Below are 23,845 nucleotides of genomic sequence, written 5' to 3' on the forward strand. Positions count from 1 at the left end.
TGTCTTGTGAATTTTGAGAAGGTTGTAAAAAATGAGTGTGATGGAAATAAAAATGCCTCCTCTTTATTGATGCCTTCCTCTTCTATTGCCTAATTCAACAATTTTTTTTTCTTTCAATATCTTTGAATTATTTCTGGATTTAAATAAATATATTACACCATTTTGCAGAAAGCGATATTTTGCTAGTAAATATTTGGATAATCAACAAATTGCATGATTTTAGCTGTTTTATCAATTTAAAGAAATCCAAAAGCAATATCTGAACAAAACACTGATGGGGGTTTTGCCTAAACCAAAACCTTTTTGAAGGTGGTTTAAGAAAAGACAAGGGTCCTGATTTCAGGGACGGACATATGGTGACTGTTGGGTAATGCTGCACTGTGCATGCACAGTGATTGCATTGCAATCATACCCGCACAAAAGACATACTCGCAAAGTGAGTGATGGGAAGTCAGTACTTGGGGGGTGATAACGGGGTGGTTAGAAAAATGCAGGTGTGTGTGACCATTTAAATGCCATTTCATGGGTGTGCATAAATTAGGCATTCTTTAGCAGCCCAAGCGCTCACCACATGTCTGGAGAGCTGCTGAGTCTGTGGCTGGTCAGACTTGCTGCATATGAAGCATGGCTGTCTGATGTGTGTCAATGGTACTGATGTTTACTCTGTTGCATGTCATTGTACGGATATGAGAAGGCAGCAGTGCTCGGCTATGATTTGTGAGGCAATATTTTAGTAACTGTAATCCATGAGAGTATGCAGTTGTGTTTGCATTACCGTCAGTCTCTGAATCAGGCCCAGGGTCTGCACACATCTCTACTAAATGTACTGCATCTCACACAATACCCTTCATATTTAACCACTTGAATTTTCCAGAAAATAAATACATTGATTTATTAGTGATTTGCTGTGCAACGTCAAACAAGATTAGCACCCTATATTCTGAACTCTATAAAGGATCTGATACTGCCGCTAACATCATGCTCTTTCCAATTAACACTTGGCTTTTTACAAGAAATAAAGGCTCTTTTTTATTTTCATTTTCAATCAAACTTTCTTCTCCATTTCACTCTGGCCTTCTTAAACAGAGCTTTGGTTTTGTTTTCTCAATGTTAAAAGCATAATGGTAGAACATGTGTCTGCAAGGTCATACAAGAATCTCAGGGAGATTCTAGTACATCACCAACACTGTCAGTGCTTGTGTGCATGCACAGTATTACAAGCAACTACTATGGTGCGGGCTGATTTCGGCAGGCTCATGCATCATGAAAATGTTTGGATTCAGGTCTAAATGTCTTCAAACTGACCACTGTATGGTATCCATATGGGCAGTGCATGCAGGGGCAACTGGGAGATTGCTGATTGGGTATATATAGGACCAGACTTGCAACTACATTTATGCACTCAGAGGTATATATACTAAAGTGCAGGTTTATAGAAGTAGAGGTGTTGCCCTTAGTAAGCAATCAGATTCTACTTCTTTATCTAGCACCGTCTAGAAGATAATAGCTAGAAATAGTTTGGCGGCTGTGGGCAACATCTCCACTTCTATAAACCCTCACTTTAGTTCAGTGGTCAGGGAACAGGGGTAAATTACCCTACATCGGGTAAAAATTAAATGCCTTGGGGTAATGGATGGACAGCCGAGCATGCATATGAATCAAGCTATAATATAGAATGATTCATATGCATGCCCGGCTGTGCCACAGAGAGGCTCTAAGCCGGATGCCCGCTGAGATGTTATTACCAGCGGGTGTCCGGCTCCTTCCCTGCAGCACCACGTTAGCCGGAGGCTGGAGTTCTCTTCTGATGTCTCTCCCATAGTTCTGAGGAGCAGCCGGGCGGACAGGACAGTGGCGGATGCAGGAGCGGGGATTAAGGTAAGTCTTTTTTGGGTTTTTTTTATGTATAAGCAGCACCACAGGGGCATTATATGGTGGCACTACTACAGGGGCACTATATGAGGGCACTACTACAGGGGCACTATATGGGGGTACTACTATATGATTTCCTTCCTTCCAAATCATGGGGGTAACGTCGGCATATCTAAATATATTTTGGGGTACAAGGTAAAAAAAAGTTCCCTGACCCCTGCTTTAGTTAATATACCTCTCAGCCTCTTTCCTTACTGTCCCCTGGAGATGTGCAAATCAACTGCACTATACAAAATGATAACCATGTGCTACACATTTCTTTTCATCAAAACTATTCTGTACATTTTCTCTAAGGATATAACATCCTTAACTCTCCCTGTATATCACCTCTCTGTGCTCATTGAAGCCGTATTGATTCACTCCCCTCCTTCTAAAATTCATGAGCTTTCTTTTCATCATACATTGACTGTTACAGCCTCATTGTGTCACTATAAAAAACTTTTACAACTATTAGGGGTATTCAATATGGGTGCGATAACATAGTTTTTTGCGTTAATATCGCACTTTTTAACTTTTTTGCGTTAATATCACTGGTTTTAGTTTTACACCGTATTCAATTTCAAAGACTTATCGCAGTTTTGACAAGTCTTTGATAAAAAACGGTGATAACTTTTCACCATTGAATAGGTGTTGAATAAAAGTGCAGAATTGGGGTTTAGGGGCGCAGGCTTAAAAAAAATAGCCTGCACCCCTGAGATTGACATTTAAAAAAGAAATGTGTCAAAAAAAGTTTAAAAAAAAAAAATAGGGACACACCAAAAAATTAATTTAAAAATTGGGGTGCAAAAAAAAAATGGGAAAAAAGATGTTAAACAATAGGTTCAGGGCTATTCTGCGAGTATGCGGCAGATGTTTTCTAGAATAGAATTATAGCGGCAGGTGCACAAATGCAGAATTTTAAAAAAATTACTTTAGGGACACCAAAATATGCTAGTACCCATTTTCATGTACCCCAAATTTGATGGGACCACTTAAAAAAATGAAAAAAATAACCTAAGTGCTCTTCTGCATCACTTCTTCAATGTCGGGAAAAAAACACCTGCTGCGGCTATTTAAAGCCCCGAATTTCAATTAAAGGCTAAAACGGGGGTACCCATAGTGTTCCCCCATGTTTTTACAACTTTAGGGGGGGTCTTACAATTATTTTAAGGAAAAATTTGTAACTTTACGCAAATCCAACTTCGGAGTTTCCCGTTTTCGTTAATTTGATATTGAATACGGGGATAAGCGGGGCACGCACCATACCTTAACGCAGAAAAAAACTCCGATATGAAACGTTAACTTCGCCAGGGAAGTTAACCTTTCATATTGAATACCCCTCTATATCTACTTCTCTATCCTTCTGGTTTTATTATCTGGTGACATATAACCAAATCCAGGCCCCACACAAACACACAGCGGTTTTAATATGGAATAAATACCCTGCAAACGCCATGTGTCCCCCATCACCCTCCAAATCAATAAATGTGCCTTATGGAATTCACACTCTATCATTATTTTACATCTGAACATCTCTTTACAACAACTACTTTCACCAATTTCTACATTTACCTGAGACTGCTGGTTCACACCTTAAGCATACAGTAACAACCATGGCTTTCCACAGACACCTACAAATACTGTCACATAAAGTAGAATGTCAGAGGTGTAAATCTTACTTGCTCACATAATGTAAAACTGGAATCCACCCATCTGTCATTCTAACTCTCTGTTCCATGCTCACTGTCTACCCCATTTGTGTCACCCCTGTCTGTATGCCCATTCCCTTTAGAATGTAAGCCCTCACGAGCAGGGCCCTCTTCCCTCATGTGGTTTTCCTTCCTTTACTTATATTATCTACTCTATACTCCTTATAACAGCACCTAACCCTTGACTTTTGCCATCCTGCTACTGTTGCAGCAATGTTTATATACCATGTACTTGTCCTGTAATGTCTTATACTGTATGTCAGTGTTTTCTTGTTCTGTTTAACTGTTTATGTACTGTTTCTGTACTTTGTTTTTGTACTTGTTAGGCGCTGCGGAACCCTTGTGGCGCCATATAAATAAAGGATTATAATATTATTATTATTATTATTATTATTATTATTATTATTATTAACAACTATGGAAACAGAAAAGGAGATATGACCAGCGCAAAAGAGGTAGTAATAATGAATAATGGCTTCAAGTCACACAGCAGCTTTTAACTGGAATTTGTTTCCACAACAAGGAACATATATAGCACACTCTTGGATCTTATAACATATTGGCTAGCCAAGGCCCATTTGTTTTAATTATGATTTTACATTGGGATAGATTGGTGGAATCTGGGTTTTACTAAAGGCTAAAAATTTGGTAGTTGGGTGGGTGGACAGGTATCTGGTACACAGAAGTAAGTGATTGTGGAGTGTTATTACTGCACATCATTTTCTTGAATTTCTATGGCTATATAACATGGTTTTTATCTGTGGCATAGGGGAATACCCAATTTCTGTACACCCACATACTCAAAATTGTAGTTCATACATTAGATGTAAAAGAAAATAGTTGCACTGGGGAGTACACACAGGAAGAGATAACTAATGTGCAACCGCATAGATCAATACCTCTACAATAAAATGCTGAGATCTTGTGAAAAATAGCAAAGTGCAAAAGGCATTGAAAGCAATTTGCTCAACAGATGCAAATTCTGTGAATCTTGTGAATCTTTTAAGATCCCTAAGGATCTGATTACATCATGCAATCTCACATTCTACTCCTTAGGAAAACTTCACAATGGCCAGAATAAATAACAAATTACTATAAACTGAATTTTGACACTGTAGGAGAAATTTCAGTCACCAATATTGTATATGATTTATGGCCTGGCAGCCCTTAGTGTGTGCTGACTCATTGGTTCAATGACCAAAAGAATGGGTGAGAACCCAAAGATTTGACACAATTACTCCGGAAATAGAAAAAAAAATGACTTAAAGGCCTATTCATCATCACTTAATTTCTACAAAAGCAGGATATGTATAATCGGTCTTACCCACACTGTGCCTCATAAGATGTGCAGACTTGGAGTTCAATGACTACTTGCTAATTAAAAAGACCCAGGAACAGTTGAGAAGGGTGCTAATAAAGATGGGAGGAGTCTCGTCCTTCTAGTGTACGTACAGAATACATAGAGGGAGGGGTCCTAGATTGCACACCCTAAGCACAGTGTGAGGTGATACTTGCTGAGACTTGTAGTGCTGTAAGCAAAAAAAAAGACAGATGCAAGTGCACACTCTAACTATGCTGAACCTAATAATAATACTGCTAAATTGCATCCAAGAGGTTCTTAGCATAATAATGGCCATAATTATGGGCCTGCCCACCGCATCCAGGTGACCTCTATCAGACAGGTCCCTAATAATAAACATCTTTGCCTGGCTACAACTGCTCCTGCATCCTGTGACCAAAAGAAATGCGCAAAATGCTTTTCTGTTCCCCTGCTGTTCTGGGGTGAGCCAAGCATCTTCAAAGCTCAAACCCTCTGTCAGCTACCGTGCAGAGCCTGGTCCATTTGTGAGGAATCAGGAGGAAGCAAGTGACACCCATCAGAGGGTGTGGCCACAGCTAGTCGACGCATACGCAGCAGAAGTGGTTCCAAGAGCTGATGGATGGAGCTTGGTGGTGGCAGCATTGTAACACACCCACAGCGCAGTGGGCGGGGTCAATGACAGCCGGTCACTGATGGTAAGCGGGAATCAAAACCCCAATCCGTGATCAGGAGTCGGGCTGAGGCTATCCGGTCACACTGAGGTACTTATTAAGTCACCTGTGCTCAAGCATGCTTATTCTGAAAATGTGGACTGTAATGGCGGAGTTTGGGAACCTCCTGGGTTAGTATATCCAGTGTTTTGGCCCATGTAATATGTGGTTGCTTGCATGTCGCACACAAAACGGCTGCTTTATAACTGCTTATTTGAATTCTGTGTAAGTAACACTTTTACTCTTAACATTATCTCCTCATGTTAAACATCCTACCGTGCTTGATGCTTTCCTGTCACTTGATGGACAGTGTTGTTAAATATCAAGTCATTATTGAAATCTAAAACCATTTGATAAATATTTTCATTGTTATTGGCTTTATATTATTTGAAAATGTTAAGCTCTTCAACATTTAAGCATTATAAAACTACTTTAAAGTGATTTACCAAAATGTAATTTTCTATGATTTTCATTTATTCAAAGCTACTAGTTATCTAGAACTATAATTTGGAATTTTTAATAATATAAAAATATATTTTAAAGTGAGTTAAACTGTAATTTTCTTAAATAAAAAATACAACTGAATGGATATGCCACTTCTCTGGGTCTTTATATAGGGTTGTAGTTAGAGGTAGAGATTATTCTGAAACAATTCATTGTACATTAATTGCACTTAAATTTGTACCTGTGTGCACTGTAACCTCTACATTGTCAAACAACCTATGATCAATCATTTAAATCATATAAATATCAAAGAAACAAAAACCATGTAAAAAAAAGTGATAACATGGCATTTCTATGTTAACCTTTTAAAAAATGCTACAGTAAGCCTTTTTCTCCTTTTGTAATCCTAGACCCTACACCTCCTCACCCTTCAGTTGGCAAATTAGCATCTGTACCAGACTATGTATAAATTGAACATTTGTCTTGGAAGACACCTGTCTAGGAAAGCCCTGTTCAGAAGAAAGCAGATCAATTTGCTTTTCTTTTTTTTTTCTGAACCTGTAACCATTATATATAGTCATTGCCATACACTTGTTAATATTTAGTATACAAGAATATTGTGGGTGCTTAATTATCAGTTGAGCATTAATTTACTTTGCCCTAGGGAAGCAAAATATGGAAGAACTTATTTAGCCATTCTCCATTTACTGATGATCATTGAGGTATTTTTAATTTAAAAAGCCAATATATAGCCTTTCTAGCAAACATTCTCAGAATTGCCTCAGTTTTTTGGGGGGGAAACTGCTTCATAATGGTAACCACAGTATAATGTTCCTCTTTTACCAAAGGGCTTTCTAAAGAAGAATTGCTTTTATTATATGTAATAGACTGTATTGAATTATCTTAAAAACTATTTGCATTTAATAGTAAAAACCAAGTATATGTTCATGACTTAGAGTACATAAAACATTTTGTAGTTCAGTTGATATTCCTGCACTGTTAGACATTATAGCTATCCAAAATATATTATACCACGTCTAGCACTTGATGAACAGAATGTTGCTTGGGGCTATTCAACAGCTATGTATTGGTCTAGACACCGAAATTAAATGCAATTATAGACAGTATTGGATAGTATTCAAGGCTAGAGGAAAAACAAATACTAATTTTATAGCCGGATGAATAAGTAGAGAATGTGATAAGTCTCCACAAAGAAGTTTATTCTCAAGGACTGTTTTAAAGTTTTGATTAGATAAACGGAATAATTTTTTTAGGAGTATATAGTAAGTGTAGATTGGGAAATGAAGGTGAAAATGGGACTTCTTAATAAGGGACAATAAAAGGCATTTCTATTGCCAGAAAGCAGAGTTCATGGTGAGGACTAATCTAGAAAAGATGGTAAAGGAGAGCAATAATCAACACATGCTGAAGATTTTATGTTCATATATTATTTATAATATACATACATATATACATTGTATGTATGTATATGTGTGTGTTGTGTGTGTGTATATATGTATGTGTATATATATATATATATATATATATATATATACACACAAACACACACACACAGCCATTAGAGCTGATAGCCGGGAACATTAACACAAACTACGGCTGAGTTTGCTGTCTTTTACTTTAATGTACGTGAACATATTTATTTGAGTAAAGTATGATTATATACATTCTCACGATTGCGTTCTCCATGTTTGTTGCAAATTCCTAGATGAGTGGCCTTTACGGCTGAAGGGTCAGGAAGTAGTGGCACAACATCTGTTCTAAAAGCTCCGGACTTTTGACTGTGGACTTTTCAGCGCAATACTGACAGTATTGTATGTGTATATGTGTATATATATATATATATATATATATATATATATATATTTGATTGGCAGCACTCCCATCTCTTTTTAAATAATCACGATAGCGTTGGTTTAATTCAACATTTCAGCGCTTTATTGTGCCTTTGTCAGGAAACAGCATCATGTTACTGTTTCTTGACATAAGTGCAATAAAGCGCTGAAATGTTAAATTAAACCAGTGCTATCTCGTGATTGTTCATTGAGACTTGAGTGCCGCAGATCAATTATCTATACATTGTGTCAGCCGCAGAGCTAATTCCATGAAGGGCACCTGGGCAAGTATTGCAAGGGAACCAATTGAGTGCCAGAGTTAATTAATATATATATATATATATATATATATATATATATATATATATATGTATGTATATGTGTCCAGTTCCTTTTGGACTCCGTATATATATTTTTATTTTGTTATGGGTAATTATTTCTCATCTCTTTCACCATACTGGGTAAGTGGACACATACCATAGTGTCTGCTCATTTTTTAATATATCCATCTGTTCACTGAAACAGGCTATGTCAGTGGTTGCCAACCTTATTGAGGTGTGAGCTACTTTAGAAAACTGAAACCTCCTGAAGAGCTACTAAAATTGTAGAAAAAAATCTGGCTAATAACCGAACAATTGAAGGTCATTTAAAGAAAATGAAACAAATGTTTCATAGAAAATAGCAATGCAATTAATTATTACAGTGATATTGTTGTAGTTTGTAAATAACATTTATGAAGAGGCACATTTCACATTACTGGCTCCAAGGAACTACATGCAGTATAGGATCAAAAGATATAGGCTGGGCTGCTGTGTGAGTTTCTTGCAGGGTTGGGCGGGAGTCACTTGCTCGACCGTAGAGTAGATGCTGTGGGCGGAACCACGAGGAAGCACATTAGGTGACTGCTGTAGAGGCTGCGGCAATCACCTGACGTTCTACCCTGTGGCTTCACCCATGCCATCGACACTACAGGGAGCACACATCAGAGGTCACTTCCTCCTAGTTGACTCTGCAGTACTGCAGCTAGGTGAGCTACCAAAATTAAGACCGGGAGCTACCGGGAGCTCGCAAGCTACAGGTTGGAGACCACTGGGCTTTGTACTCCAATAATCAATGTTTTGTACTTTTATAGGAAGATAAGTAAAGGGTGTCTGGATCAAAGATGTTGGAAACTGCAAACTGGTGAATGGTTTGAAGACTTAAAGGCAAATCGCTTTTTGGATTATTCCAGTGCAGCAGATTTTCTAAAGTGTGTTTTTCAACAGAACACAAAATCTGGTAAGCCATCCATGTCTTTATTAATTTTCCCATGATATTCTTATCAAGTTTTTTTTTTTTGGACATGATGTGGTAAATCTCTACAAAATGCAATAAGCCAATGTAATAGGAAACACAATTGTGCATACTGCTTAATAGAGTGTCTTTTGTGTTTACTTTTATTTATGATAGTTATGTTTTTAGTCTCTCAGTAACATTTACATTTAATTATTGCTCTGATGGTTTAGTCCCCTTGTTTTTATTGTTAATTGCTATTTTTTAATGTTAAAATTAATGCTAGTTCACCAGCAACAATTGAGCTTAATTATCATATTTGACAGAACAAACATAATTATTGTAAAATAAAGATTCTACAGTTATTTAGTTAGAAGTTTGATACAAAATGTTTAAATTGTTGTTCTCAAAGATTTATTGCTGTACACTATCTCTCAATGTTTCCATATACATATGTTACAATTGGATACAATGTATATACTTATGGAAGCATACAAGATTCCATAAGTATATACATATGTTGCATTTTATGGGACATTTGCAGTCTCTTTGCCTATATTCTGCTAGTCCTAAATAAGATCTGTTGAATATTATTTAACTCTATATAGCAATTTAGCAAATTATTTGTTGATTTAAAGAAAAATGGATTGTCTTAGAATATTGAAATGTATTTTATGTATCTAAATGTTGTAATACGGTTGTGATTACAACAATTATGCAAATTGTGGAACATGAGTGATTTTAAGCTGTTCCGTGTTGAAAGTGGTACATATCTCTGACAAAGCCGTGGGTGGAGCCATGGAGAAACATGTTACATGCCCTCTGCTGTGTGTTATCAATCATGAGGATTACAGTTACTGATCCTTTAATTGCTACAATTTAATTAACTGCTCACTGCCCACCACTAAATACTCTCTAATTTCTGCTGGGACACAGTCATTTACATGCAAGGACTACAGGAGACTGCACCTTCATTGCAAAGCAATTACTTTGAAACTTTGACTCCTGTTTGCAACCCACTTGGTTATGCTGAAGTAATTACTGAGTGTATTTTATTGAGCTCTATCTACACCATTTCACTTGTCAAGCAATTGTTTGAATCATGTTTATTACTGGTGAATTTTAAAGTGATTTGCAATAGGATCATACAGTATATGATCCTTTTATCTTCCTTTTTTACAATTATATATGCTGTACTATTTTACCTATGAATAGCTCATTTTATCAATAATACATTGTTTATATTGTACTTGGGCCACAAGTCTGCATTTGTGTTACAACATGTGGCTCTCCAGCTGTTGTGAAACTACAAGTTACAAGTCCCAGCATTCCCTTCCATAGATTTGCCATTAGGAAATGCTAAAACTATTGCATGGCATCTTGGGACTTGTAGGTTCACAACAGCCATACAGATGTGTTTTCTTGCATCTTTGCTGACCATGCTACAAATGTGCGCACACATCTCTCCATGCGATTACCCCCAAAGTGTATGCTATGGTACGCTATGACATGCACTGCGATCATACCATGCAATCCTATGGACTCACAGGTGTGAACCCAGTGCACATATCTACTTGCGGGTACACGTCTTGTGCCATGCATGGCACAATTTGTGGCATACGCAGCAAAGATGCAAGAGGACACATCCAGGCTTGGTATACCATATTCATTCATACGCAGTCTTTAATATAATACAGTATTTCAGAATGAATACAATAGGACTTTACTCACTATGTGACTCTTCAATCATATCCAACATTTTTTAATTTATTTAGACATCGATTTCCCTTGGGCTTCTGGAATTCTATAGGGCTTTATGTTAACCTAAATCCCTGGTTTAGTGATTGTCATGTTTAATGACTGTTATTTTACCAGGTATGCCAGAAAACAAATCCCTTTCTTACGAGAAATTTGTTAGCCTCATGCTGTTGCAGACAGTTTTGGCTATTCTTAGTTCAGAAACCAAAGGTACTATATTGCAGTTACCAGAGAGTCCAGAATGGCTAACAGAGCTACTCTATTTCCAGTGTTTTATAAGATTTACATGGCAGATCTGTTCTGGCTCTCTTTTTGCACTTGTTCCGTGCCACTTGGCCAACAATTTACTTTCTACCTAAGGAACCAAAAAGCAATCTGTCCCCAGGAGCAAAGGTGCATAATTAAGCATTGCAATTGAACACCCTTCAATTGTGTCTATTGGGCCTGCTCCATGTGCCCTCATTATTGGCATCACTGCAGCTAATCTTTCTTACATCTGAGATGCATGCTTAATAACCATCTTATAAGGACTGGGTCCTCCCTCTCTTGTCTCTTTTGCAATATCCAGCAATTCCCTTGGGTGTCTCCCATACAGCAAATCAAAAGGTGAGAACCTTGTGGAAAATTGTGGAACCCCTCTAATGGCCAGCAATAATTAGGGTAAAAAATAATCCCAATCTTTCCCATTTTTATCCACCATTTTCTTTAGCATATTCTTTAAAGGTTTGTTAAACTTCTCCACTAAACCATCAGTCTGAAGGTGAAACACAGAGGTACTTATCAGAGTGATCTTAGACAGGCAGCACAACTCTTTCACGATTCTTGGCACAAAGGGTACCCTAAGCAGTTAGGATTTCTTTAGGTATTCCCACTCTTTTAAAGACAAGTACTTGTTCCCTAGCAAAAACCACATATAAAACCTATCTATATTAGGTGGAAAAATTATATAAAGCAGATGTTTATCCATAATGCAGCTCCCAATTAGTTTCCTGGAAATACTAACTATCAAAGAAACTCAATATAAGCACAAATAAAGCACTTAAGGAGTGCTAATTAGAATCATAGCATAGTCATTTAATATAGTATAATTAAACATACATATAAACATATAACACTATAATAGAAAAGCCACTTAATAAGGCCAGATAATTAAAACATATACATAAAATATATATAAAATGTCTTAGTTGCAAGATGATGTTCACTTTAGGTACTATGCTCAGATATGATCAATATAATCCTTTTTATATTAAAGTGTAGATGAATTCCAGTGTTTAGGCACTAAAACCAATATATGCGTCCAAGTACTGGTGTTATGCTCTGGGTACTTAATTGTATAGAAATAGTCTCTTTAGATTGGCTGATAGAGAAAAATAATTTTCCAATAATAGAACATTGTATCAAAAATACATCTTTAAAAACAATATTACACTTAACTTCCCCACCATCGAATGAGCTTGACGCCAGTGTAAAAAGTCAATCACACATTCCAATCATGGTGCAGCAGTGATAGGATGGTAGTTCCTCAGTGGATTACACTCCCTGTGGATATAATATGCACCCACCTATTGTATTAGGGGGCAGCGTCCTTGAGAGCAACACTACATCCAATCCCAGTACAGTGGCAGTGAAACGGCTGTTCCACAGTGAATTACACTCCACGTGGATAAGTAAGCGCCCACCTGGTGTAATGGTAGAGCGACGTCTGTGGGAGAAACACTGTGCTTAGATGGTGAACGGAGTAAGATGCAGGCCGGTGCTTGTTTGTAAGGCTTGATATTCCAAGATCCAAATCAGTCACCAGAGCATGTAGCAAATTTGTGGAGAAGCCTGTCAGAGGTCCCTTAATGCATTTCTCCATTGTAGCAGTATAATGGTTTCATCGTTACCTAGCAATTGTCTTTGTTGATGTATTGCACAATGGTATTGCTTCTAGGTATCTAGTAGCATTTTCCATTTCCACCAAACTATACTGATGACCCCCAAGCAAACTTTATTAGAGATTCAAACAAATCCACAGCTATTTTCACAAATGGAACCTTAATAATGGGGACAAGCAGTCTTCTATAATGTGGCCTGCAAGCATTGTAGTTACGCGGTACTCTGACAGTAGTCAGAGGCCACTTTTATAGACCACTGCAAAAAAACCACTGCAAAATCCTCTTTTGTTCACCCCTAGATGTCTTACAGTTATGTGATGATGAGCCAGCTCTAACACAGTTCTACATACCTTAGGAAATATTAATTGTTTACAATATCTTGCTCTTCTTTGTCACCTTATATAACAAATCCTGATGTACTGCCATGTGAGAGTATGATGACCTACAATCGGGGTCTACGGGGTTTTCTTCAGCCACTTTTACATTCACTCTAGCTTTTACCAGAGTAGGGTCTTTTAATGGTTGTGAGGCAAAAATAAGCTTAGGCATCCATTCAACTGGTTCAACCACATTTTCTACTATAGTAGGAGGTACATCATTCGGCACCCTACTGCTACCATTTTAATTTTCTGACTCCCCTATAATGCTTGAAAAAGGGAACAATTTAGACTCTGAGAACTCTCCCACTGTATAAAAAACAGTATGAAAGTGGTGTGAGTTACTTACTTCTGGAAGTTTGGGAATTGGTTACAGAAGTGGGGAAAAAATCTCTCCTGAATATAGCATCAAACACCAAATAATGAACTAATCCCACAGTGACTACCATGGGACTGTGTTTCTGTTTATTTCAGCAGTATCATAATACAGAGTATCCCCATGTATACATGGTACACAAACAGTTTTCCCCTTCTATTTTAAGGGGCTCACAAACTTGGCTTTTACAAGAGTAACAAGGCTACCAGAATCTAATAGAGCCTCTTCCCATTTGCCTTCTACAGTAATGATACACATTTGATTATCTGGCACAGTCTGCAGTACAGGCTAGCTGAACAAAGAAAGATACTCTGCAATTTACATAAGCAGTATCACATTTCAGAGGTAACCGGACAATTATCCACAACATGGCCCATGCCACCTCCTATAAAGCATCATAATATATTTTTATCAAGTTTTATACAAGACAGGAACCTTCCTGGCACACCTGGCCATCCCAAACCTACAGTCTCCTAGATATTTAAGTTAATTTCACCAACCAGCAACCTTTTTCACTGGAACAGTTTTAGCAGAAGTCACTGGAGATCTCTGTTGTGGGACCAGGGGCCATTGGGGCACACTCAATAGTTCCTGAGCTGCAACATACTTCTCTGCCATTTCCACCAGCTGGTCTGCAGCTTAATGGTCTCTATGGCTCACTCACTTGCGCAGAGCCACAGGCAGGGACTGTCGTTTTCAGTCCATAATGACTGTTTCCATGAACAGTGGTCCTGTTATAGTTAGTTGCTGTTGCAAGTTCTTGCTGAAATGAATGAGGTCATGTATATGAGAGCATGGAGGTTTATCGAATTTATATACTCCGTTATGAACTTGTCGTGCTCAAATAGACAAGTTAAAACTGGAATCAATATGACTCAAGTCAGAATATGCCTTTTGTGGTTCCCCTGACAGGGAGGGTGCTAAAAGACATGCACACTGATTTTTAGACCAACTTTCCCCCTGAGCTGTTCTTTTTTTTTTTTTTTTTTTTTTAAACAATGATTTTTATTCAAGTTTTTGAAAAATTTTCAAGAAAATAAAAGGGTACCAAAAAAAAGTGGGAAAAAATTCAGGGGGAGAAGGGGTACAGGCAATTAGCACTCAACAAGACAATACTTTATACAAAAGAAAGAAAAAAATAAATACATCAAAATCAATGTATGACATACACAATCAGCTGAAAACACTATCATAACTTTAATGGGGAAACCATAACATATTTATAGTAGGGATGTGCAGGCTCGGATAGGTTCGAGTTTGCACGTGGAGTTCGGATTTTTCCCTCCAAAAAAACGGAACTCAGAAAGAGACAAAACGTCATCTTGCACGGACGAACATCATCATTCCTGGACTTTCGTCCAGGAATGATGATGTTCGTCCATGCAAGATGACGTTTTGCCTCTTTCTGAGTTCCGTTTTTTTGGAGGGAAAAATCCGAACTCCACGTGCAAACTCGAACCTATCCGAGCCTGCACATCCCTAATTTATAGGAAAGAAATAATAAGAGTATCATTATGCAGCTACTGGGAGGCATGGGCCCTACGTAATAAACTGATGCCAGCTAAACCATTTTGTAACTGGTGATTTAACAGAGGAAGAATAAGGGCAGTTTAATGTCTCCATCAGAAAACTATGATTAAGTTTATACTTAATCAACAAAAGATGGGGGGTTTATCATGTTTCCATAACTGAGCAAAATAGCTGCTCTGGTAGCAATGAGAACATGACTTATAAAATATCTCTGGTAAAATGGGACATCTTCGTGAAATATATGTAAAAGAGCAGTAGAAGGGGGTAGGGACAGCTGTAAACCAGTAACCTTCCGGATTAAGTCCTCAACTTGGCCACATGCACACCAAGAGTCTAGATTGGGAAGGCCTTATTTTGTGCAATCTATCAGGCATCAAATACACACAGTAAAACAGTTTCATATACATTTCATTATGCAAAATACATCTAGACATTTTCAAAACTGAAAAAAATAATTGGGACCATTCATGCGAGTCTAAACATATGTATATTTAGATATTGTGCCCATTTCAAAATAGGTTGTGACTTATCTGGTTCAGCTGCCGTCAATATAAGAGAATACCAAAAAGTTACTCCTCCTTTGCGAGATGTCGAGCATACTCGGGAGAGAACATGGAGGGGAATAGTATCAATCGAGCCTACCAAGGTTGGAAAAGATTGAATCCAATGTCTAATTTGTAGGAATTTATAAAAATCTCTGGAGGGAATGGAGAAACTAGCTTGTAGTTGGGTAAAAGACATAAGGGTATTATTTATAAATAAGTCATGAAGGGTACGAACACCATTGGAATGCCAAGAAAATAAATTCAAATTTGGCATTATACATGACAGACCCCAGATAGAAAGATAGACATATGGCAATTTAAACTGTATTAGAGCAGATAAGCCATCCCACACTTTAAGAGAAGCCAGTGTTGCCCTTGAAATAGATTTTATAAAAACTCTAGAACTAGGTGGGATCCACAGTAAGTCGCAAATGGGGAATTTACCCAACATATCATTATCTAACTTGACCCAAGGTTTAGGGGTAAGGACCATCGACCAATCTCTAAGTTGACCTAACAATCGTGCAGCCTGAGAAAGTGCTAGATTTGGAAAGGCCAGACCTCCTGATGATCTGGACATCATGAGATATTTTTAGCAAGTCGGGCTCTCTTATTGTTCCAGATAAATTTATTCAGCACTGCTTTAAATCTATTTAACCAGGAGGAAGGGAGGGTCCGAGGGATAGACTTAAATAAATATAAGAGTTTGGGGAGGAGTGTCATTTTGACAGCCGCCATTCTACCCATCCAGGAGACCTCGTAATTCATCCAATCCTTTGTAAAAGCAATAAATTGCCTCAATAAGGGGCCATAATTATATTCAAGGAGGATTTCTTCTTTAGCTGATAAAGATACACCCAGATAACGAAGAGAAAGTGGTTGCCAATTATAATTGTATTGTGATTTAAGAGAGAGTAGGAGCAGAGTCGGGACGTTAAAGGCCAATACTTCTGTTTTAGATGTGTTCAATTTATAATATGAGGCCACAGAATAATCCTGAAGTCATTTTTGTATATTTGGAAGAGAGGTTTCCGGATGAGTAATAAACAAAAGATGTTGTCTGCAAAAAGGCTAATTCTATGTTGTGATCCATTGATAAGAGTACCATGAAGAAGCAAGGGAGTATGGATTTGTTCTGCTAAGGGTTCTATTTCCAGGACAAAAATTAAGGGAGAAAGGGGACAACCTTGTCTGGTACCATTGCTAATGGGAAACATAGAAGACAGGAAACATTGTTATAAACACGGGCTCCTGGAGTACTATAAAGTGCAATGATGGCATCTAGGAACCATCCTGTAAAGCCAAATTTGAGGAGAACAGCCTTCATATAACCCCAATGTAACCTATCAAAGGCCTTTTCGGCATCCAATGAAAGTGCCAGCAGTGGGTCCCCCACTTTTGTAAAATATTCAATAATAATAAGGGCTCTACGTGTGTTATCTGGAGCTTGTCGACCCTGTACAAAGCCCACCTGTTCTGAATTGATCAAGTCAGATAACAATGGGTTTAATCTATTAGCTACCAATTTTGGAAATAATTTAATATGTTTAACAGGGCTATGGGTCTATAATTTTGAGCATATGTAGGATCTTTGCCCGGTTTTAGAATGGTGATAATTTGGGCCTCGAGCATTTCAGGGGGGAAAGAGCCTAAAGAGGTCCCCACTTCAAACATCTGCACCAGTGCCGAGACGAGGTTGAAAAGTTATATAAAAATTGTTAGAAAAGCCATCTGTTCCAGGCGCTTTATCACAATTCAGGGACTTGATGGCATCTTCTACTTCCCTTTCTGTTCAAGGTTTGTTTAGAGAATCTAAAGTTTGATCATGAAGGACGGGCAAGGAAAGGTTTGAAAGGCAAGAGGAGATGGTCTCCGAGGTGGGTTGAAATGTATTGACATCATCTTTCAAATTATAAAGGTGGGTATAATATTCTGCAAAGGCATTAGAGATGTCCTATTAAATTTAGCTCCAGAACAATTATATAAGGCTCGAATGGAAGCATGAGCCTCTTTCTCTCTCAACTTCTGCGCCAGGAGTCAGGATGCACTATTGCCATCCACATAGAATCTTTGATTCATCTATAGTGGACTTAATTTTTTTCAGAGTATAAACTTTCGGCTGTTCCCTAACTTCTAATATTTCTTGAAAACGTAGAGAATTGGAGTGGTCAGACTTATGTTGAACCTCTAGTGCACGAAGTCTAACTTCCAAGTCTTTTTGGGCCTGTGCTTCTTGGAGTCTAATTCTAGATCTTAATCACCGATCCCCTAAGGACCACCTTAAGGGCACAACAGAAGTAAACCAATTGCCTGGCACGGTCATATCAGATATGACTGCACCAGGCTGGGCTTTCCCTGACATGGTCGTATCTGATACGACCAGTCAGAAATGCCCACTAGGCGGCTGTGGGAAGCTAATCTTCCTGCAGCCGCCTACATCAGAGGGACCTTCTGGTCACTCTCCAAGCACGGCCACCTCTCCAGTGTGTCCCGATCACTGCTGGCCACAGTGATCGGGCACTGTCGGCAGCCCCCCTCCATTAGAAGCAGCAGTGCTGCTGCTGTGACCCGATCACTGTGGCCAGCAGTGATCGGGCAGCCATCTCCACCCCCTTCAGTGAACAGCAGTAGCGGCGGCTCTGGTAGCCGCCGCTGCTGCTATCTATCCGGGCCACCAGCAGGAGACCCTCCCGATGTGGCTCCGGAACTACAGTGATCACATAGTGATCACTGGGCCTGATTCAGAGCCGTTCGCTATTTGTGGTCGTTCGTTCAAAAACAAGGGGTGGCTATTCAAATGATCCGTTCGCAAATTGCAGTCTGTTCCCACCTCTAAGTCTGAACAAGCGAGCAAAACATACGCTCGTTTATTTGATAAAAACGCCCCCTGGCCGCACGCACCATACGTCATGTCCGCTATTTATTAGATTAATCGAGTACATCGTACAGCGTATGAACTGCTCGCTATTCTTGTGGTTGGTGTTTTCAACCGCTATTTTGCGAGCAGTTCTGAGTTAAAAAAAACCAAGTGACGTGGTCAATGACGCTGCTGTATTAAATATGCACTCCCTTAAAACGCCCGTTTTGACCTTTAAGCACGCCTGCGTTCGGATCTCCACTCCCCGTTTTCAAGCACCTTCCCCTGTTACCACCCACATACGCCTCATTCTGTCACTCAAAATAGCAGGCCCTCGCTATATTGCGTACCAACGATTTTCGGCCGCACTGACTGGTTCGCGCATGCGTACTAAAAACCATACGCATGCGCAGATGTGCGAACATCGCTCGGAACGAGCGTACTGCCGCTTGCGAGTGGCTCTGAATGAGGGCCACTGTGTGTGAAGGAGCAGCGGCAATGGCTCTGGTAGCCGCCGCTGCTATGTATCCGGGCCACCAGCGGGAGACCCTCCCGCTGCGGCTCCTGAACTACAGTGACCACATAGTGATCACTGTGTGTGAAGGAGCGGCAGCTCTGGTACATATATATATATGTATGTGTGTGTGTATATGTATATGTATATGTGTATGTATGTATGTGTAAATATATATATGTATATGTGTGTGTGTACATATATATATATAATGTTCGATATATCGATCGATGGATATCGCAGAGCCTCAGATTAGGGATGGCGATTGAACATCGATGGTTTGCAAACCATCGATGGTCTGACTAAAAACAAGTGGTTTGCCATTGCTGGTGGCCAGCAATGTTGCACCATCGATGGCAACCCTCAATCAATGTTTAGGAAACATCGGCAGTTGTGGTGTACACAGATCTCCTCGACCAATCACAAAACAATTGATGGCTTCTAACGATGGTTGAACCATCAATGGTACAGCCGTCAATGGCCATCACTACAGTATAACATAAAAATTGCTATTTTTATGGTATACTGTGTTTTTAAAAAAATATTTTTTTCAAATAAAATAGTGATGGATAAGTTTAAAATTATGTTCGTTACCTAATTCAATCGTAAAAGAAACCGACAATTTTGGAGCGGTTTTTGGAAAAAGAAATCGTCAGTTAAGTGGTTAATAAGGTGAGCTATCTGTAGACTTATTATGTTGGAGATAGACTGAAAGGGCAGATTGGATAGCTTGTTTCACTTCCTCTTAGGAAAGCAGAAAAATATTAAATCTCGATGGTCTATTGGAGGGAAGGGACAGAGAGAGGTCCCATGTAAGTGTGAAGGGGGCAAGATCGGACCAAGTTATAGAGAGAATATTGGAGCATTGGACCTGTTGCAGAGACCATTTATCCATAAGGGCAAGATCGATTCTGGAATACGATCCGTGAACATGAGAGAGAAAGGTGTAGTCACAGGTTGTAGTATGTATTGCCCGCCAGGCATCACACAGACCATATTCAAAAACCAGATGACCAAAGGCCTTTGAAACACCAGAGGAATCTATAGAAGCAACACTGACTAAATTATTAGATTTATCCAGCCAAGGGTCTAGGACCAAATTAAAGTTACCAAGAAGAATAACCTGGCCGGAACACACCCTTTGAGTAACCCTAAGAAACTTTCTAATGAAAGACAGTTGACCAGAATTTGTGGCATATACAGATGCTAGGGTAATGGCTTTACTCTCTAACTCCCCTATCAAAATAACATATCGACCTTGAGCATCAGTTACTTAGGATTTTAAAATAAAATTACAGTGATGGTGAAGAAGAATTGCCAACCCCCTTTTATTACCAGGACCATTAGCAAAGTAACCAGATGGGTAGTGAGGATTGGAAAAAGTAGGGGAGGCATTTTTAGCAAAATGAGTTTCTTGGATCGCTATAATATCCATATTGTGGGTTCAGAAATAGGATAAGGCAACTCTTTGTTTCTGAGGAGATTTCAAACCTTTAGCATTGATAGATATAAAATTCACCATTTAAACAAAACTGGAGAAATGCGGAGGTTGTGCATAGGCAACCTATTTATACTGGGTTGATCAACACTGACATTGATAAATACAAAGAAAGTTGACATCACAATGCCTGTAAACATAATGAGGGGAAGGGATGGGCTCAAGGGAAAAATAAAAAATAAAACACAAACATAAATAACTCCACAGCGGAAGTCAGCGGGGCCATGGTACAGAGTGGTGAAAATGTTAGAACAGTGGGGGTAGTGACATAGTTCCCACCACCTGGGAACAAAATAGGATATAACACAAAAACAGTAGGAAGTAACACACCAGATATAACCTAAATAACATACATTACGAAACAAAAAAATGGTTTTATCTTCCCTTTTCCTCCTTATCCTGCCCTCTACAGCATGTGTAGCCATAGAAAATCACTTTACCCATATAATGTAAAAAATGGACACAAAAAAGAGAGAAATACAGCATTACAAATAGAGAGTACCAGTAAATATTTACAGTGATCCAATTCTTCGTAGCTTGCGTGAAAGACAACTGGAACTACAAGACACAGAGATCTATAAAGCCACAAAGAAAGTTCCATCGGATTCTAAAAGGGGATACATCATACATTTAGACAATAATCCAGGATGTGGACAATCAGCCATTATTGCCCACAACAAACCACTCCGATCGAATCTTACGGGTGGGTGTGGTAGCCTTGGAAACATATGGGATCTGTCAAAGGTTAGGGCTTTTATTCTGTTTTCCATGGAACCAAGCACTTTTGTAGAACCATCATGAGTGACAATAAGTTTCATCGGGAAGCCCCAACAGTATGAAATTTGGGCTTGTCGTAAGGCCAATGTGATGCAGGAGAATGAATGTCTCTTGGTTAACATGGCCGAGGAAAGGTTCCCAAATAGCTTCAGGTTGCCCAGTGCTGCTGAAGAAAAATCGGTGTCCCTAGAAATTCGGAGAAAGAGTTCTTTCACCTGGAAGTAGTGCATCCTCATAATAGAGTCTCGTGGAGAAGCATCAAGAGTATTGTGAGCTTTAGGGAGATGGTGTATGCGTTCCAGAAGGAATTGTGAGGCAGGCAGGTCATGGAGTAATTTCTGGAATAAGGCTATAGCAAATTCTTGAAGTTTGGAAAATTGTATCGATTCAGGGGTCCCACGGATCTTAAGATTATTCTGGGGAGCCCTGTCCTCCAGATCAGCCAATTTACCCTGAAGTGCAGAAAGTTCCAGAAAGTTAGTTTCATGAGCAGATATTAGATTGTCATGAGATGCGACCACCTCTCCCATCTTATTTTCAAGGAGATCAGTGCTGCCACCCAATTCAGCGACATCATACTTGAACTCCTTAACAGTAGAAGTCAGTTCCATTGTGATGTCTTTCTTAAGATCACCAAGAAGTTGTAACATCCATCTCACTGTGCGTCCATGGAGGCGTCATCTAGAGAAGCATCCGTGGGTGAAGCTGTGGAAGGAGAAGCAGCCTTATCCTATTGTATTAGTGGACATGAAGACTGAGTAGAGCCACTCGCCTAAGGGGGAGACATAGTTGAAGTTTTTTTTTTTTTTTTAAAAACTCATTGGAGGGATTCCTTCGGGCTTGATGCCCGAAGATAATCACAATGTGATAATGAGCACCTGGGGAATTGCTGGAAAGGTGAGAATGTGAGATATGGTGTGTATCAGCTAAGGTGGTGGGATAATAGTCACATTATAGAAGAATCACAGCGATGAGAACATAGAGGCAGATGGTTCTTTGTGGAACAATATAGCGTATCGGCCACAGGGTGGCAGCAGTGTCACAAATAGAGACCATGAAGAATCAAATACACCTACAGCCAAACAGTACAGATGGAGAAATTAGGACACAAAGCTCCTTTTTCACTCCCAGATACTAGCAGAATTAACACCCATAGGCAGGGGGTGGGGGAAGAAGGATATGAAGGGCAGCAGGTAGACTGGGCAGTTGAGCGTAAATCACATGACCACTGTATTAATATAGAAACCATCAAAGCTTGTAGAAATGGTAGGGATGGTTTCCAAATAGCTTCAAATAGCGGTTTGGTAGTAGAAAGTATGCCACAGTTATGGCAAGAATCACTGTAGGAAAATTGAAGATCCAAGATGGCGCCTGTCTGAATGTTACTATATACTGCAGTGACAGTTGTAAAGTGAGGGAGCCAGAGGTAGAGTGGAGAGACCCCAGCCAGCTGACAGGTCATCCACTGCGGTCACTGGAGACCGTTGGGAGTGTGGGAGGCAGATATAAGAGAGTTGGGAGCCATGAGCTGCGATCTAAGATGGTGGCTGCAGGTGCAGCAGTGGGGGTCAAATACCTGGTCAACGGTGAAGACAGCTCAAAGGGGACCCAGTGTCGATTCCCAGCTACTCCCAGCAGCAATCTCTATGAAGCGGCAGCACCATAGGTAGGTGCAGGAGCTTCTCCCGAAATGCCCATCAGAGGTCTGCAGGACTTCTGGTTCTGGCCTATAGTCCCTGGTTTTAGCTGCAGCACTAGGCTGCAATGATAATGGGCACCTGGGAGGTCCGGGACTCCACACCCGCAGAGCACTCAACAGTGAAGTCCTCCATGGAAGTAAGTCCAGGGGAGCCCTGTTTTAGGCAGGGAGTGGAGTAGTATTAAGGAGCGCTCCATGAAGCACATCCTCTCTGTCCCATAGGCAAGCCATGCCCCCTCAGCTGTTCTTTATAAAGTATTTAAACAGGCTTCAAAATCATCATTCTTTGTCATCTTTTGCAGAAAGTGAATATCCCATATGGGGTTATTTGATATCCATGGAAGCATTTCCAGACAGGGCTGCTGGATGCTCCACCACCTCATTTAAGGGGATGGGTACAGGATGCCAGCACTCTGGATCCCAATGCCACCATACCAACAGGGTTAGGATACAGACAGCTGTTAGTTGCTATCCTAATCCTAACCCTTCCTCCCTGGTGCCTGAGCCTAACTTCTCCCCCTAGTGCCTAAACTTAACCTCTCCCTCCATGTACACTAAACATAACCCTGCCCCCATAGTGGCTTCCCTAAGTATCTGCTGATGATACCACAAAGAGGTTCACAACAAGTATTTTTTGTCTATTACTTTTACAGTATAGATTTTTATGACTGCACTTTAAGTGCAAAGCTTGCATTCTCTGCCATGTGTGATAACATCAGGGTAAGGGTGCCATCTACTGGGGTAAATGGTTGCACTTGTCTTGCAGCAGCCAAGTAGTAGTACATTAGTCCAGGGACATGGTATAAGTAACCAC

The 23,845-nt window shown here is 39.5% G+C and overlaps 1 protein-coding gene across 1 annotated transcript in view; it reads left to right on the plus strand.

Annotated features, from left to right (window-relative positions):
• The window catches only part of LOC148514772 (uncharacterized), a 299,637-nt gene that overhangs the window by 47,519 nt on the left and 228,273 nt on the right, over positions 1-23,845 (plus strand). The window contains exon 2 of the mRNA XM_088481004.1: positions 9,081-9,226. Within this exon, the coding sequence (XP_088337130.1) occupies positions 9,081-9,226 (146 nt within the window). The remainder of the gene's footprint in view (positions 1-9,080; positions 9,227-23,845) is intronic.

This window comes from Taudactylus pleione, unplaced genomic scaffold, assembly GCF_031769625.1.
Source record: "Taudactylus pleione unplaced genomic scaffold, aTauple2 ptg000259l, whole genome shotgun sequence".
Lineage (NCBI taxonomy): Eukaryota > Metazoa > Chordata > Amphibia > Anura > Myobatrachidae > Taudactylus > Taudactylus pleione.